The 19128-nt window shown below is 34.0% G+C and overlaps 1 protein-coding gene across 1 annotated transcript; it reads left to right on the forward strand.

The window, feature by feature from the left end:
- The first annotated feature begins 2985 nt into the window (after nt 1–2985).
- On the forward strand, nt 2986–14724 carry LOC149910866 (uncharacterized). The gene is made up of 9 exons (XM_090120091.1): nt 2986–3103; nt 7172–7304; nt 8981–9106; nt 9757–9896; nt 11739–11915; nt 12415–12452; nt 12634–12699; nt 13757–13837; nt 14049–14724. Exons 1-9 carry the CDS (start codon nt 3038–3040, stop codon nt 14272–14274), a joined length of 1053 nt encoding a protein of 350 aa, XP_089976217.1. The 5' UTR covers nt 2986–3037; the 3' UTR covers nt 14275–14724.
- Nucleotides 14725–19128: the final 4404 nt, after the last annotated feature.

Raw genomic sequence — 19128 nt, forward strand, 5'->3', positions numbered from 1 at the left:
TGTGTCATGTGCTGGTTATAATGGAACCGATTTGCGCGGTTGTATGAAGCTTTGTCTATGTACTATTTGTTTACTCACGTGCAGTACATTTGCTCTATTGTTAAATTATTGTTTTATTGTTTGTATTAATTGTCTGACTGTAAATTTAAGTTTAAACTGTAAATTTAAGTTTAAATAATAACTAGTAGCTAGCTAGTTTAAGTAAAATTAGTTGTGTTTTAGAATAACTAAGTGAGCGACTGACTGCGAGTGATGAAAAATCAATAGAACAGCGACTTACAATATTAATTGGTATGAAATGAGTAACTTCGTAATATTATGAGCGACTTAATATTTTTACAGTGACAATGTTACGTCCTGTATTTGTTTTGTTGTTTATTTATTTATTTATGATGTAGCCAATGACGTAGTTATAAAGCTTTAAAAATGCTTTATTGAACAGTCTGACTACAATTTTTTTTAAATTACGATTTTAAGAAGAGCTATTAGCCAATAAATTAAAATTTTTAAAAGCAGGTAATTATGTGCAACAACGTAGTTATTCTAAAAAGATATTACTTACTTCAATCAAATGGATTTTATTATTATCAAGTTATTAAAACAGTATCTCACCCATCGGCCATCACTCGCTAAGGCCCTGTAGACAAAGTAACAATTAAAAAACGATAACGAAGTTAGAAAAGGAAAAATGTATGGGATCGACATTAGATAGACCACGTGATCTAACGCGGCGTATGTCAATCCCATACATTTTTGCCTTTTCTAACTTCGTTATCGTTTTTTAATTGTTACTTTGTCTAAGGCCCAAGTTTATTTGTCAGGCGCTCGTTTTATTATTATGATGTAAAAATACAGTATCTAAACATAATTTGGCAACAAATTAAGTATTTAGTATCTGTATTTTAATATTATGTTGCTTCTCTTTATTATTAAAAAGAAGTTAACTAAAAACTTTTGTGTGGTTATTTTTATGTGAAAAATGTATGTAATTATTATGACTTTTGTAATAAATGACACAATATGAAACTTTGTTTTTATTTCAATCCGTACTAATATTATAAATGCGAAAGTAACTCTGTCTGTCTGTCTGTTACTCAATCACGCCTAAACTACTGAACCAATTTGCATGAAATTTGGTATGGAGATATTTTGATACCCGAGAAAGGACATAGGCTACCATTTATTGCGAAATATGTACCACGGGCGAAGCCGGGGCGGACCTCTAGTATAAGATAAATATTACCTGCTACCTAACCTACAATCATTATTATTTATAAGATGCATGCATTGCTACACAAATAAATTGATATAATATAGGTACATAACAAATAAATAAATTTATCTAAATATTTAATTATTATCTATGCAAATATGCATTTCAACACCTCACCTATAATAATATTCTGAGACAACTTTAAATAATGCTGTATGAATAATTTGTCCGATCAAAACCAAATTATATCTGGAGGCTATATTTGCTACGTAGCCGTAGTATAAATCGTAGCTGTAGATTTCGCTACAACTTGGCCTACAAGTAGTACATTCCGTAGCAAAGGTGGATTGTATGAACTTTGACGTTCGAAGAATAACTGAATTATAAGTTTTTTATACATTGGGTAAAACATAATTCATACATAATGAAGGATATTCTGTTAAATGGATTTTTTTAGAAATAACTTTATTCAAACATGTCAATATAAACTTTGTACATTTATTTACATAATATTATTATGATTACATTTTTTGTATATCTACCTATTCACTGTATACCCAATTTTGCGTTTTTTAATCAATAAAATTTCCCTTAATTTTGCAAAATGTTTCGCTATTCAATTCTGCTCCAATCCATCTTTATTTTATACGCCGTTTCCACAACACATACAACTGTGATAACGTAGAGGAATACCGTAACTCTTTGGCTATCTATTATAGGTGCTATGTATACATTCGCATAGTATAAAGTGTACGCTTGAGAAGGAATACTAATAATCCTGTACATCAGACTAATTCGAGGGAAGTTCGACATTGGAATCAGGCTCATAACGATCGTTAGTAGCAATTGAAAAGCGGACAGGTATATTTTGAACTTCGTGCCAAAGCATTCTGGACTTACTGCGCTCGAGATAGAGTATACGGCATAGATGGAGCTGCAGATGCGCCACAACCAAGCGCAGGCTAGCAGCCCAGTGAGGAGTGTCTCCGTTTGGGGCATAACATGATGTTTTGCTTTGATTATTGGGTACCTATTGTATTATCGGAATGATTGTAATGAACTGACAAGGGAAGTCAAGGTTGACAGAATGATTGTAGTTTTGAGAAAGGAGGTATAATTTGTTGTAGGTACGCAAAAAGGTCAAAATTATAAAAAAAAATAATTAAGTAGGTACGGTCTACTTATAGATTTCCTAATATGTAGTAATTATACTTCTAAAGATTCTTATACCATTCTTATACCTCAAAACCATTGAGGTATTATTATAGAGAGGACACCACGAACAAAATCTGTGCGACAAGCGCGGCCGCGGCGGCGCGGGGCGGCTAGTGAATCATACATTTTGTAGATATTCTGCCTCTTATTACTTATAAATTAAAACCAATCAATGTACCAAATAAATATTGTTTATCTCATTAAAAAAAATGAATAAACTTATCAATTAAAACCAATCATGTAACAAAAAAAAATTGGTTTGAGACGATTGACTCTAACTCGTGTTACAAATAGTCTAGTGGCGATGTCCTCTCTAGTACTTAGTACATAGTAACTCAATGCTCAAAAATTAAAATTATAATAGCTTAATAATTAACCTCACAAACAAGAGACAAGACAGTAACAAGAGAAGCCAGAGCGAGATTGTTTAAACAACAAATCCATAAATAACGAATCCGTATGTCCTTTCTATTTCAATCGATACGCAAATATCGCGATTGATAATATTGTTTATTATAACGATAATAATTATCGAGCACCGATTAGTACTGATAGGCCCCTTCACAGCCAGCGGTTTCGTGGGTATGACGTGTGCTGTTCGGATTTAAAATGAATAAAAAGAAAATTGCTCCCGAATTGAGTCTCGCAGCTATTCTCTCCGGCAGTATTAGTATTGTAAGTATAAGTTATATTGTAAGTACTCACTTTCCCATTTTCACACATTTCACCTTCACCTTTTAATAAGCTACGCGTTTGTCGTGTCGATTTTGACTATAAACACGAATATTAGTATAATGAGGTCTAGACAGTTATAGCAATGCTGATGTTATTATATTATAAAATGTCCGCAGTGAACGTGACTTAAATCGTATTTCGTAAATCACTTCACTATCGATTGCCACTAAAAATATATCATTATTCATTATGCAACTAAAAAGCTTTCAGCAGTTTATAGTAGGTACAAACGCAGTGTTAAAAAAGTCTCGTTAAATCACTACATAGGTACCTAGTATAAAACAAAGTTGCTTTTTCTGTCCCTATGTCCCTTTGTAGGTATGCTTAAATCTTTAAAACTACGCAACGGATTTTGATGAGGTTTTTTTTTAATAGATAGAGTGATTCATCATTCAAGAGGAAGCTTTTAGTATATAATTTATTAAGTTTTAGACAAAGCGGGCGAAGCCGCGGGCGGTAAGCTAGTAGGGATATAAAACAGTGTTTCATTTGTGTTGAAATATAAGTTAGTTATATTGGATTAGAATTGCTACTGCGTATTAAAGCTGTTGCGACATTTCATAAATTGCTTTTGCGAAATTTTGTAACCTACACTTGAACTAAACTGTAGGTATACCTACTTGCAAGTTATAACAACCAGCGTGTATTTGAAATTGAAGAGTACCTAACTCATTAATGTGACCAAATATAAATTCTACTATAGGTATAATAGCGTAGAATCCGATGCATTTGGTATTTTATGTGCGATAGTTGGTCAAAATATATCATTATTATTTATTAAGTATCAAAATATTTATTTTTTTAAATGATACTTCATCATCATCATCATCCGTCCAGATGATCACGATGCTGGGACATGGGCCTCCCATACGGGATCAGGGGCCGTAAAGTTTAACCTCTGATTTCCTGACAGTTTACGCCGTGAATTGTACCTACTGACTTGCGAATTCATATTTAACAAAAGTAACCATGGCTGGTTATTGCGATCTTAGTATGAATTTGCCAGTCAGTGAAATAATTCACGGCGTAATCTGTCTGGAAATCGGTCATAAAACGGCCCCAGGCCGTAATCTATCACGCTGACCAAAAGCGGTTTATGTCGTCATGTCGTCGATGTTTTCATTCTTCAGCATACCGGTTTCCTTCACCCTTTCGAACTGATACTTAATTAATATAAATACATATGATAAATACATATGAATGGTCATCAGTATTACAAAGTGAAATATTGAAAAATACAAATAAATAATAATAATTTTTGTTAATTAAATGAACTTTGTTTCATGTAAAAATATTTCAGCTTTGAGAATTGATATTGTTAGCGTTTACTCACTTTGATTAGATAAGTGAAATTCTGATTGTGAAATTAAATCACTTCCGTGAATATTTTAGAACTGTCACGTACCTATAAGCGTGTACCTAGGTACATATTTTAATAGATCTAAGTAGGTATTTGCTGAATGCAAAGACGTAATAAAGACTTAGAAAAATAAAGCAAATACGAAGGTAGTAGTTAGGTACTTTAATTTATTAATGTTTTATTTATATTTGTAAATAATCTTTATCTAGTACTTAGGTACAATGCTATGGTTTAGATATTTTGAATGACACTATTAAAATTATTGCATTAGTAGCTAGCTTTCCGTCCGCGCCATCGTCCGCGTAGTCAAAGAAAAACCATATCTATATCTATCCAGGGATAAAACCTATCCTATGTCCTTCCTCAGGTCTGTACCAAATTTGAAGTAAATCCATGCAGTACTATCTGAGATTAGCCCGGACATACATACAGACAAACAGACAAACAGACAAAAATTCTAAAAACTATATTTTTGGCTTCGGTATATATTGTAGATTGATTGTAGATCACGCCCAGTCAGTCAAATCAAGCCAAATATTCTTTTAAAAAAATATTCAATGTACAGCTTCGACTTTCCTGCGATTTTATTATATTACTAGCGGTCCGCCCCGGCTTCGCCCGTGGTACATATGAAAAATAGATGTTGGCCGATTCTCAGACTTACCCGATATGCACAGAAAATTTCATGAGAATCGGTCCACCCGTTTCGGAGGAGTATGCAGACTAACATTGTGACACGAGAATTTTATATATAAGATGTATAGATAAAGATTATGAGCTGTATTATTGCATACTGAGTCTTCAAATAATAGTTTTAAGAGTTTAATACTTATAAATATTTTTGCCAACATTAGGTAGTTACATACTGTTTTTTCAAAAGAATCTTTTACGCCTATCAAAAATGTAACAAAAAGAATAATTTTGTATCTATTGTTAGAGATGAGAATATTGTATCTTGTACGCAACGCCAACATAGTTATTTATGAAAAGGTAGACAGTAGACAATATTTCATTTTCAGAGGCTATGAGCTACATGCATTCCTTATGAATTTTCCTGCACCTATGTCCGTTTGTATATCATTTTCTCTTGACAGTTATTTTCCAGATATATAACATTCCACTTTTATAGAATATTTGAAAGGGGTAAGTAAGGTTAGCGTCATGATGAACTTTCGCAGCCAGTGATGAAACTTGGATATTTTAAAAGAAACGTATTAGGGACAGAATTATTTGGTTTTGTATTATTCATTTAGTTACCTAGAATTTACCGTTTTTAGGTTTCTCCTTTGTTTATTTAAGAGTTCTAATCAAAACGATGACGACGATGTATATGAACGCTTGTATATGCAATAAATTGTTCTTTTAAAATATCCAAATTTCATCACTGGCCACGTAAGTTCATCACGACGCGAAGCCACTTGCCCATACAAAAGTACCCAAACCCCTTTATAGCGACAAAACGAAGGTACTTGACTTAAAATAACGTAGGTATATGACATATCGTAAAAACGTATCATATTATAATCCAAATAGACACAAGTATAAAGAAAAACTGTATTTTTGTTTGTAAACTAACAAATATTGTAGACCTATATTTGTAAACTAAAAATTATTTCGATACTCAAAGCTACTCGACCGATTAAAAAAATGGTATGTAATTGAATATGGAAAGTTGATATTCATCATTAAGTACCGACACTTTTTGTCCCGGATTAACCCGGGACAGCGGTTTTTACTGAGATAGATTAGATTTTGTCCAGTTATATGCATAAACAAAAGCTCATCTATTAGAATAATTTAGAGTCCGACTCGTGACTCAAATAGGCTTTGTAAATTCACAACCCGGATAAAGCCGGCAAAAGCAGCAAAATCTGGGAGCAATATGCATTGCACAATATTGATTTTATACAAAGTTATGTTTATGAATAATGACCATCGATTTATCCTTGAAACCAACCTTGACTTGAATTATTAACGGATAGATAGCAGTGACGTGGTCAGCCATTGCGTAGCGGACGATACTTATCATCTGTACAATGTACATACCTACATATAACTGCCATTAACTGATTGATAAATATTTTATATTTTGTTTCATCTTTTTATGTTCAAATTGGCGTGGGCTATCCCTAATCTAATCATAGAAGAAAATATTTTTATATTTGTTTGTATCAATTAACGAGGGATTATGAAAATATTTCGCATAATGATTTATCGTGGGTTAACCCGGCTAGTATTGATGAGAAAATCGATGAGTCTATCTGTTTTTAAATATAAGTAGTTTTCTGAATTATGCCACTAGACTGTTTGTTATATTTTCTTGTTTTGTGAATAGTTTAACATCCTACTTAATTATCCTACATACCTATTATTATCCATACTAATATTATAAATGCGAAAGTAACTTTGTCTGTCTGTCTGTTACTCAATCACGCCTAAACTACTGAACCAATTTTCATGAAATTTGGCATAGAGATATTTTGATACCCGAAAAAGGACATAGGCTACTTTTTATCCCGGGAAAATGACGCAATCCTGGAAATCCCACGGGAACGGGAACTATGCGGGTTTCGAAGCCGCGGGCGGAAAGCTAATAAATATATTTATATTAGTATGGGTTTTTTAGAAGTGTATCTATTTTGTTCCAGCTATTATCAATATTCAACATAATATTATGTGTGATAGCACTACTGTATCGGTATGATTGCGAGGCTGGATCGGTAGCTTCAGCGTCCGGCAGTGACTACTTCTTAACGACCTTATACAGGGTCTACATACAAGGTAAGAAATTATTTAGTACCTAAATATAGTTTTACATTAAGTTATTGTAACATCTTGTTCACGTAATTGAAAGAAAAAAGAAATTTCTCATTTAAATCAACACGGTAAACGGCACATAAATAACTAATAATTGTAATTAGCAACTGATTCACAAAATGTAGGTACAAACAAAAAGAGGGTGTGTGCCGACTGCCGAGCACACGTATCAGTAGTGAAACTTTTTTGGCAAGATTCAAAGATAGCTAAGTGCCAAAATCGTCGCCTTACTCCATGACGTGACGGTACTGCCATGACGCGACTTTGAAATTTTACTCGCAAGTCTCAACGGGCCTTAGTGACATATCACACTAGCGGATTGCGAGCGGTTTCAAAGCGGAGCGGGTGCGCAACGAATACGTTGCGGTTGCGCAGCGAATTCGTTGCGGACGCGTGGCAGATGCGCAACGTTTACGTCGCAGTCATGTACACTCATTAACAAAATGGAATCCGTGCTGGTTGTTACTTATAACTTGTGATAGTATAATAATTATGAGATCATTATTTTTTACGAGTTTCATAACATGTTAATGTTTAGGGTATTGTTTTATCTATTAAATCTTGGTCGAAATGCAATCAGATAACTTAATTGCTCATTAAGAAAGTTCATTAGTGAAATAAATGTTAAAGCTCCTTAACTAAAACAGGGCTATCTTATTATTAGATAAATAGCAGTGAATAGAAAATTTTATCAAGCAACCAGCAACTCACTATCACTTTGCTCATAATTAGGTTCACAAAATCTCTTTATAACATACGTTGCTATGGGAGAGATTATACTGGTCAGTCGTTACATACTTTTGGAATGTATGGTACATTCTAAAAGTCCTAGTAATTCAATTTTATAGCACCTTTTTTTAACAACTCCAGTTGTTATTACATCTTTAGTTAACTGTTAAGTAAGTGCATTTCCACAGTACGGTTAAAAAATTGAGTGCTACAGAAACGATGGAAATATTGAATGGAAGTTAGGCAAGGCGGAAGGGCTGGCTTTTGTGCGAGAGTATACAAAATGACGCGTCCGCAACGAATTCGCTGCGCAACCGCGGCGTGTTCGTTGCGCGCCCGCAACGTATTCGTTGCGCACCCGCTCCGCTTTGAAACCGCTCGCAATCCGCTAGTGTGATATGGCACTTAAGAAGTTTCACTTTAAAAAACTATACGGCTTGTTAGTTGTTGACAAAATAGACTTAAAAAAATTGACAGGGCTGATAGGTATTGACTTAATAAATAACAAAGATGTATCATATTTTAACTACAATATTAACTATTCGCGAGATATTCAACTTAAAATTTAAAAAAATATATTTTTATAGCTCATAAAACAATGTTATTATAACGAGATGCCTAGGCAGACAGTTGGGCGGGTTAACCTAGCCACCGACGATACAAAAATAACATTAGGTATCTAATAATAAAGCTATTTCAATTTTTGTGATAGGTATGTACCGTACGCAAAAAAAGGTGTCAATACATATTAATAATAATTTTCGCAGCATTACTCTTAAAATTATGATAATAATTAATAACATTAATAAATGGGAAACCAGCTTATAATATTATAAATACCTCTGTGATAAATACGATAATAATTCTGTGTGTTAGAGAGCTTAAATAATAAGGCTTTTTTATTATTTCAGATGATGCATGCCCTAACTCACCCGCACCACCTGATCTCACAAGATCATATTCAGTGTTCGTACTCACTTCAATTACTTTAAGTTTTGCTATCGTCAACCTTATTTCGGCGGCCTCTTTGATGTCAGGTAAGTAGCTAGACCCAGTTCCCCAAACTTTTTTGTGTCGTAGACCCTTTGCCATGTTTTTCCGTGTTGGGTAGGTAGGTACTTACCTAATTTTGATGACCTGTAAATTTCTAACTGTAGTGAAGTTTAGTAAAAACACATGTTAATTTATACAATTATTAATTGAATTTAAATTAAAACTACTCAAAATAATATTGTGTATCTGTTATCTATACTTAATATTATAAAGCTGAAGCTGAGTTTATTTGTTAGAACGCGCTTATCTCAGTAACTACTGGTCCGATTTGAGAAATTCTTTCGGTGTTAGATAGCCCATTCATCGAGGAAGGCCATAGGCGATATCATCACGCTAAGACCAACAGGAGCGGAGCCACGCGGGTGAAACTATAATAAGATAGTATGATGTAAGTAAATAGGTAGTACTATCAGTCTATGTGTTGAGATCAACTATCGTGGACCCCCAAATTTTTTTTTCGCTGACGTAGACCCCTTGCAGGTTGTCATAGATCCCTAGTGGTCGATATAGACCACTTAGCGAATTATTATCTACCATTATCGAATTAACACCTAACCCAGGGGTTACCAAACTGGGTAAAACTGGAATGTCTGTATTGACTGATACAGTCCTAATTAGCAGTTTTATATTACAGCGGCGGCAGGCGAAGACAGTGCAAGATATATAAGTGTATCGGCGTATATTTATGTGGGAGTGTCGATAGCGGTGTTGGTGGTAGATATCACTTTTGCTACTCACTTTGGTATGGATTATACCACTTTGAAAAAACAGCTGGTAAGTTAATTACCATTAATTAGAAAAAGATTCTGTGCATTTTTAAGTTTATAGGAATGAGAACTCTTGAATCTTATTGACTGTCTAAGTTACACAAAATTTATCTTAATATATATATAAATCTCGTGTCACAATGTTTGTCCTCAATGGACTCCTAAACCACTTAACCGATTATAATAAAATTCGCACACCATGTGCAGTTCGATCCAACTTGAGAGATAGGATAGTTTAAACATGTAGGTACCATGGGCGAAGCCGGAGCGGACCGCAAGTTTATTTATATTTTATGACTTAAATATTCGCGACTGCTCTAATTTTTCGATGTAGTTTGTCAATGCAATAAAAAAAATACTCACTGTGTGCATCTCAGTCGTTCCATAATATAATTATTGTTATGTTATTTCTCAAATGGCTGTTAAAGTAAATGGTAACCTCACGTAACAATGAACATCTATAATAGAAAACGGGTGATACGATTTCGATGGGAAATTCCCTGATATCGCGTAAAAACCACAGCCCCCCTAGTCAAGTGGTTTTCTGTTAGCGTAGCGTTCAATATAGTAGGGGAGCCCAGGATGCTAAATGTGGATTTACTTGAGCGTCACGGGAACCTATTAGAATTGGTAGATTAGATCATAGCGAGAAAAAAAGGTCCTATAATGTTTTCACTTTTAGCGGTGGGGAAGGGTATTTTGATTTTTTTTAATTTAAAAAAGAAAAAAATTGGCTTGGAAATACTCAAGCGCGTTAGATATTGATATTTTGCATGCTCCAGGACGTCACTGAAAAAAAGTATACGTTAATCTGACGATTTAAGTGGCGATTTAATCGCTATGAAGAAAGGGTAAAAAATTAAAGTAATATTATTCGAGCGCGTCAGATTAATATATGGGGGGGTTAATTACAATATAAGAAGTCCCCATTTCGCTAATCTGACGATTCGAGCTCAACCTTAGGGAATTATGGATTATTCAAATTTTCCAACGGGGCCCCTGAGCGCACCCACCAACCATAACTGCTCATATTGACTAGAGGTACTAATGAATAGCTAAGGTACCGTCCCTTATAGTAATCTGACGCGCTCGAGTAAATCCCAAAATCCCCTCTTGGGCTCCCCTACTAATAGAATAGACTACGAATGTATGAGATTGACGTAGGCTGTAGATAAACGTATCTACAGGTTACGTCAATCTCATACATTCGTAGTCTATTCAATTGAACGCTACGCTAACAGAAAGCCACTTGACTAGGGGGGCAGGACAGTTCTCTGGCATAATTATGATAATATACAGTTACTTACATATTTTGTAAAATTTAATTGTAATACTGATATGATTTAAAAGAGCAACTATGGAATCAAGCGTAGAGTGAACAGGTACCTTCTAGGGAAGCGCGTTCCATCTTAGACCACATCTCAGCTTAACATCAGGCGAGATTGTGGTCAAGCGCTTCCCTATTACCAATAAAAAAAAATGGAGTTTCTTGCCGGTTCTTCTCCATAGATACTGCTTTCCGAATCGGTGGTAAATGTAAAAAATATGTATTGACGTTTCAAAAGTGCTTCTCGAAGAAGTCTAATTGAATAAATAAATGTTTGAGTTTGAGTTTGATAGCTGAAGTTATACGTAGTTTACTTCATCATCACCCCATATTATATGCTGCCACTGCTGGATGCTGCATGACACAGGAGTCAAGACTCCTATGAGGTCACAGCCTACAGGCCTTAATCCACCAAGAGAGGGCTGGCAGACATCACAATAATATGTCGTCGAACTTTTGATTCAAGTCCGTTTCCTCACGATACTTTTCCTTCACCAATACCAATTACTATTTTGTCAACAGGACCAGAATTCAGCAGGCGTACCGTTCAACTACGAAACAGACATACTTCGGATGTCAGCTTTACTGTTAATGTCCCTAGTTCTGAAGGGCTATGTATTTCACTTGATCAACATGGTCTTGCTAGTTTGCTTGATAGTATACGTGGTGGAACACCATAAGAGCGTGAACAGGAATGAGGTATGGGATCCTTATAATTAATATAATAGACTAACTTTCTGCCCGCGTATTCCAAGAAAAACCCGCATAGTTGCCGTTTCCCTCGGATTTCCGGGATAAAACCTATCCTATGTATAATCCAAGTTACCCTCTATATGTGTGTAATTTCATTGTAATCGGTTCAGTAGTAGGTATTTGCGTGAAAGAGAAATAAACATACATACTATGTATTAAGGTATTGTAACGCTGTGATCTCATTCCTAAGGGACTTTCGTTTGAGCACAATGCGATGGTAGCCAGCGGAAATATAAATAGTACCTAATTAATAGTAGTAGTTTTGTTTACCTACCTGGCTTTGCTCTGTTTCGCTGATACATCAGATAATATGATATTAGTGACTTTATCAGGCAGTGGTAACTAGACGTTAGAGAATAGATGGTACATTTTGTTATCGTTAGGGGCGGTAATTGGAATATGTTTTTTTTTGTTAGTTATATTAAATGAATTATCATTGTTCCAGCACGCCATCCACAAATTGGGAGTACTTAATGCTTATGAGTAAGTATATTATTTTTTTATAAAGACTTTTCTTTTGAAAGAACTGTTTTATTCATCTAACGCTAAAAATTCGCCAATAAAAAAGTACACTATCAGTAGTTTTTTACAAACAGAATTTAAGCATAAATTAATTAAAAAATGCGTAAAAATGAACCTTTTAACAAAAACCTTATTTCTACAGTTACCCAAGATCACTCGAGAGTACCTGGCCAGTGCGCTCAGATATTTACTTGGAGGAACCAAGAGGGTGAGCTACTAAACCAGATGGTTATTATTATTTAAGAATAACCTCATTAACCGACTTCAAAAAAAGGAGGAGGTTATCAATTCGGCCGGTATATTTTTTTTATGTATGTACACCGATTACGCCAAGGTTTCTAAACCGATTCACGTGATTCTGTTTTTGTTTGATGCGGAATGGTTTCGAATTGGTCCCATAAAAATTTCATTTGGGCAAGCCCAGTAGTTTTTATTTTATGAGCATTTTTGTCTGATCGCGATGACTTAATTGAAAATCTAGCAAGTAACTTTGATTCACTTCCCGCTTGCTGATTGAGCTGATTTTGTATACCTACGTATTTAAATTAGATAGCGATGAAAATTTATCATGACATAGAGCTGATTTGATGGTAGAATGTGGAAAGTGGCTTTGGAACTCAGTAATTAATTGACTCAACTTTATCGAGTTTGGGTTCGTTTGATTCGTGTTGATTTAATACACTAAAAAGTATTCAATAAAAATAACTACGTTAAAAAAACCGATTTCAAAAATGGAAAAGCGAAAAATAAAAAAGATTTGATATTATTAATTACTACATAATATTATTTAGATGTGATATTTATTAAATAGGTTTGAAGTCGGTGACAAGCAGTAGTTATTTTTTTATTACATTCAATGTTGTAACTAAGTCTAAATGTTATAAAGTTTGAATGAGCTAAACTCAGGTAGTATATCTATACTTAGTAAGTAAGTATATCTATACTTACTTACTTAATATCCTAAGGCCCCTAGCTGGGGCAAAGGGTGTCAACAATACTTCGCCATGCATCTCGATTTTAGGCAGCTCGTTTAATCCCGTTCCAGCATTTCCAATTGACTTAGCCTTTGCGATAACCGTACGACGCCAAGTGAACGTTGGACGGAGGCGGACGGACGATAAATGATAATATAATTGAATGTGTTAAAACAAGAACATTAAAGTATGCCAAAATATTAACCAAAAATGTACAAAGCATCGGTGATGACAAGGACCTTTAGATTTTCACTTACAGCTCAATTAACAACCATTGTTTTTTTTTTATAGAAATTCACATTTGAATCGTGCATTCAACCATGATGATGAGATTCCAAGACATCGAGACAATCTTTTAGCTGAGATATCGAGGTATTAAGAATTTATTTTTTGCAAAAAAAAAGATATTAACTGGCATATGTTTATCTTCTACGTAATGTAATTTAAAAACTAGTGGACCTAAGTTTTAAGCTTTTGATCACTTATCGAAACAAATGTTAATTACTAACTACTTAATCCAGAAAACTCCCTACCAAAAACAACCAGCAACTCTAATATAATACCATACTATAAACTGTTACAGCCGACCAGAACGCTCCGACTCCTGGCTACGCCCTCAATCGAACCACCCACCAGGCGTTGGAAGCCGCCCATTCTCCTATTTGGAGGAACCAAAACGGTCACCAAAACCCACGACACCAGAACATAATTGGAGACGCGACTGGCCCCCACCACCACCTGTCCCAGCCCCAGATTATAGCCCCCCGGCACGAAGACTTAAATCCGCCTTAAAATCTGGATACCCATAAAATACCTGTGGCGTTGCCACTTTTATTATCTATATTTTATTATCTGTGGCGTTCCAAAACGGAGTGCTCTGGACCGAATTTCAACGGAGAAGGATATAAAGAATATAATATAAAGAATAGGTCATTAGTTATTTGCTTTGTGAAAATAATTATATAATTTAAATTTTAAAAAATCATATTTTAGAATAAACGTTGTTCTCTAAGGAAAAATAAAACAATTGAGTTTTCAGTTCACCTAAGAACTTTATACATCTTTGTAAATAAATTTCTGGACTGTCTACAGAACTTGGCACACATTTAGATCTCATTTCTTTTTTTGGCAAATTAAGTCAACGATCGAACTCGGCTCCAATTTTTACATTTATGTTTTTGGTGGGATATCATTACTTTTTGTACAGAAAATTACTCTGCAAATTTGATTTACTTTATGAATATAATTCTTTTTATGAACGATTTTTTTTCTTGCGGTTTCTCTGTCTGTATGGTTTGTTTAGTATTATTTCTATATTTTCTTGTATGTTATGAATGTCAGCGCACATTGCCCTGTCATTATCTGCAATTTTTTAAACTCGTTTTCTGTTTAAAAAATTACATGATTTTCTAAACATCCAGCGTGAATTTGTACACACACTATTACCAAGATGCAAAGATCTTTGTAGAAGAATCGTCGCTCCATGACGTGACGGTATTGCCATGACGCGATCTTGAAATTTTACTCTCAACGCGCCTAAAGATGTTTCACTTATATTAATATTAATATTAATATTACGCAAAATTAAATTATTTATTTTACTAAACGTAAAATAAAAGAAAATATAATAAATATAATATAATAACAGTTTTGAATAAAGAAATCATACAATCGAAGTAATCTGCCCTAGCGCTACTAGCGCGAGTGAGTGTGATGACGTCGAGGCGCATCGAATCCACAGATGTTTCGTGCAAATATATGTAAACTTCAATAATCTATATCTCAGTCATTTATTGATGGATTTCAAAATTTTTTTTGCCATTGATTAGTTTCGATCTATATTTTAACACTATTATGGTGAATATAATATTTTCAACATGAGTAAACTTTTCCATTTTTACCACAAAATTAATGTCATTGAAAAAAAAATTAAATTCAGATAAATTCATTGTTTTCTGATTTTTTCCTTTGTACACACAATATTACCTAGTTGATTGAAGTGGGTTAGGTTTTGTATATATATATCTATGAGTCAGCCAGTCTTAAAAATTGCGATTTTTGGATATTAATATCTACGCAACTGTTTAATCTGTATTTATGAAATTTAAGGTTCTTGTTTATCTTGGGGTCATTTTATATGTACCAAATTTGGTTTGTTTAAAAGTCAAATAGTTTTCGAGTTATAAGGGTGTGTGTGGTGTGAACAGTGGCTCCAAATGGTTACATACGTATATACCTATATTTAATGCAATTTCTACATCAAAAATTTAAAAAATTTCGATTCAGAAGTCAAAGTCAGAATTTTCGATTGAAAATTAGGTTGTTTTGGTATTAAGTTAAAATAAGGCGAAAAAATAAATATTTTCAATCAAATTTGAATTTCAATAAAAAAAAAAAACTTGGCTTTTTGAATTTTTCACCTAAATTTTGAGGTTATGTGAAAAAATTGCAAATACAAAAGTTGTACTTAGAACTTTTTATTACCTTTGCCATTGAACTTTTTTCCATAGGACTTGTAGTTTTGTTGGAAATCAAGAGAAACCATTTTTTAGCCTTAAAAGCTCCCCCCTCCCACTTCCCGAACTCGGATTGTCTGTAATTTATTTTTCCTTTAATTTTTATCACATTCCCCTCCTTTTCTTATAGGTTTCATCCTACTGCGATTTTTTTTAGGTTTTTATCATTTTGGAAGGGATTGGCGATGGTGTATCATGTGACAGTTAATTTTAATCCTGATATAATTAAAATAATCTTCTTTTTACTATATAAAAATAAGTCGGGTTTTCCTTCCTGACGCTATAACTCCAGAACGCACGAACCGATTTCCACGGTTTTGCATTAGTTGGTCTCGGGCTCCGTGAGGTTTATAGCAAAGAAAAGGTGTCTCTGGTGGCGAAACGGAGTTCGCCCGGTTTGCTAGTAATATTTAATAAAGGAATTTGAAATGGCTTAAATGGAATAATGTTTATAGCCATAGGTGGTCATTTAGTTCCAATTTCAATATTACCTAGGTGCTAAACTTCTATGTAAAAAATCTTTAAAAAAAAGAAATAAAAAAAAATCGGAGATTATAAATAATAATATTCCTCAACGTAAACCTTTTGATACTAAAATATGTATGTTTTCCTTGATAAGTTCCCTCTCGGCAAACATCTCGTCATCATTGGTATATATGTAGTTAAAATAACAATGATATAACCAAGTTTGTAATTTGGTCTCTGTACAAATTAAAAAAAAAATTGGTTGTCTGTAAAGTCGGTTTACTGACGATAGCTGTTGAACGTGACAACGTCCGATTGTGCTTCTTTGTCGCTCGTTCCGCGCTCTCGCTTGCACTTCAAGCCTATGGAACGCCTCAGAGCGAGGTAACGCCGCATGAGTTATGTTTTTTCGTGCGTGCAGCCGGCTCTATCGAATTATAATGCTACGGCCACACTACCTTACCGTCTACCGGGCTGTTACCGCAATAATTATGGCATTATATTACCGTCTAAATTACTGCATGAACTGATGTGGTTACACTAGAGTTTACCTAGATATGTCGGTAATTATTGGCATTTACCGCAGCAAAAAAAATATTAGTTAATAATTAATATATAATTTGGTTTCTGTAATAATTCATCAAGGATTCTTTCTTTTTCAAAAGGATTTTTTATTTTTCAAATCATCTATTGTACTTGGAAATGATACATTTTGTTTGATCCGACGCCACGCATCATTGTGTACACTGCGATTTTTATACTTCTTCTGTCGGGTATCCCAAAGAGAAGAATTCCAAGAATTCCAAAAATTAGCGCCGTCGAGCGCTTTTTCATTTGATTTCGCTTTTTCACTCCATGTCCGTCGATACGTGCGTCACCGGTGGGCTCATATTGCACTGGACAAACGGTTGTGTGGCCGCATACGCAATAATTACGGCGGTAATCTTCTTTGATGTGCGAAAGAATACCGCCGCTGGAGCTATTGCCTACCGCCATTTGTCATATTGATTGGCATTGTAGAATTATGGCCATAAGTCGTGGTTACACCTAGGTGTTGTTAAAGTTGTGGCAATAATTATTGGAATATCACGGTAGTGTGGCCGTAGTATAAGACGTTGTCACGTCATAAAATTAAATAATATGTAATGTCTCTGGACAATATTCCAGAGGTGGCGCGAACAACCCACAGGGTGTTCGCGCCCTGATGATGAGCGAAAAGATGGCGGGTGCCAAAAAAAATCTACTTAAAATGGATGGTTATGAAAATTATTTGACACTAGCGGTCCGCCCCGGCTTCGCCCGTGGTACATATTTCGCAATAAAAAGTAGCCTATGTTCTTTCTAAGGGTCTAAAGATTGTCTGTGCCAAATTTCATCAAAATCGGACCAGTAGTTTATGAGCCTATTCATTACAATCAAACAAACAAACAAACAAAGTTTTCCTCTTTATAATATTAGTGTAGATTAGTTTGTTTCTCTAGAATATAAGGTTCTTAGAAATGAAATAACATAAGATTGAATAATTGCGACAGCACTTTCTAATGTTATTAAAATAATATGAGTTATAATAAAAAAAAATACTAAATAATTATTTAAAATATTACTTACCAGTATTACTAATGTTAATAATAAATGACCTGCAATTATGTTTGTTGACCGCCTCCTTGGTACAGTTGCAGTGGTTGACGCGTGAGCGTAGAACCCGGGTCCTGGGTTCGATTCCGGGTTGAGACGAAGAATCTAAAGATAAAGAAATAGTAAGATGACTTGTTCTGGTAAAAATATAAGGAAATAGTCCTAAAAAATTACTGAAAAGAATATTTGAAAATAAGGAAATAAAAATGAAAGTTGCTTATTAAAATTTTAAATTCATTATGAAGATTTATAATAACAAATTTTCAAATAAATGACGATTAGGTAGATAATATAATCAAAATGAAAAAGGGATAAATATTATATCTAATATTGTTTTAATTCAATTAATTGATAAGTTTAATAAATGTGTAGATAGATCAAAAATTGAAAATAAATTATTTATCATTTTCAATTATTTTTTTTTATTTTAAATGTTTGATATTGTTATCTAAATTTAAAAAAATATAATTATTTATAATCCATTCTTATCCATACTAATATTATAAATGCGATAGTAACTCTGTCTGTCTGTTACTCAATCACACCTTAACTACTGAACCAATTTGCATGAAATTTGGTATAGATATATTTTGATACTCGAGAAAGGACATAGGCTACTTTTTACCCCGGGACATAGGATAGGTTTTATCCCGGAAATACCACGGGAACGGGAACTATGCGGGCTTTTCTTTGACTGAGCGGGCGAAGCCGCGGGCGGAAAGCTAGTTAATATTATAAATGCGAAAGTAACTCTGTCTTTCTGTCTGTTACTCAATCACGCCTTAACTACTGAACCAATTTGCATGAGATATTTTGATACCCGAGAAAGGATATACAATATACATACCGGAAATACCACGGGAACGGGAACTATGCGGGTTTTTCTTTGACTGCGCGGGCGAAGCCGCGGCCGAAAAGCTAGTATTATTATATAATAAAAATACATAAAAAAATAACCAATTAATAGGTATAATTTGAGGGATAAAATAATGTAATAATTTAAATTTTACATATTTACTTATGTTATTTATTAATTTAACTAATTCT

This window comes from Colias eurytheme, chromosome 1 (assembly GCF_061535395.1).
Source record: "Colias eurytheme isolate Ceu_HAF_F1 chromosome 1, ilColEury1 Martin Lab GWU primary, whole genome shotgun sequence".
Classification (NCBI taxonomy): Eukaryota; Metazoa; Arthropoda; class Insecta; order Lepidoptera; family Pieridae; genus Colias; species Colias eurytheme.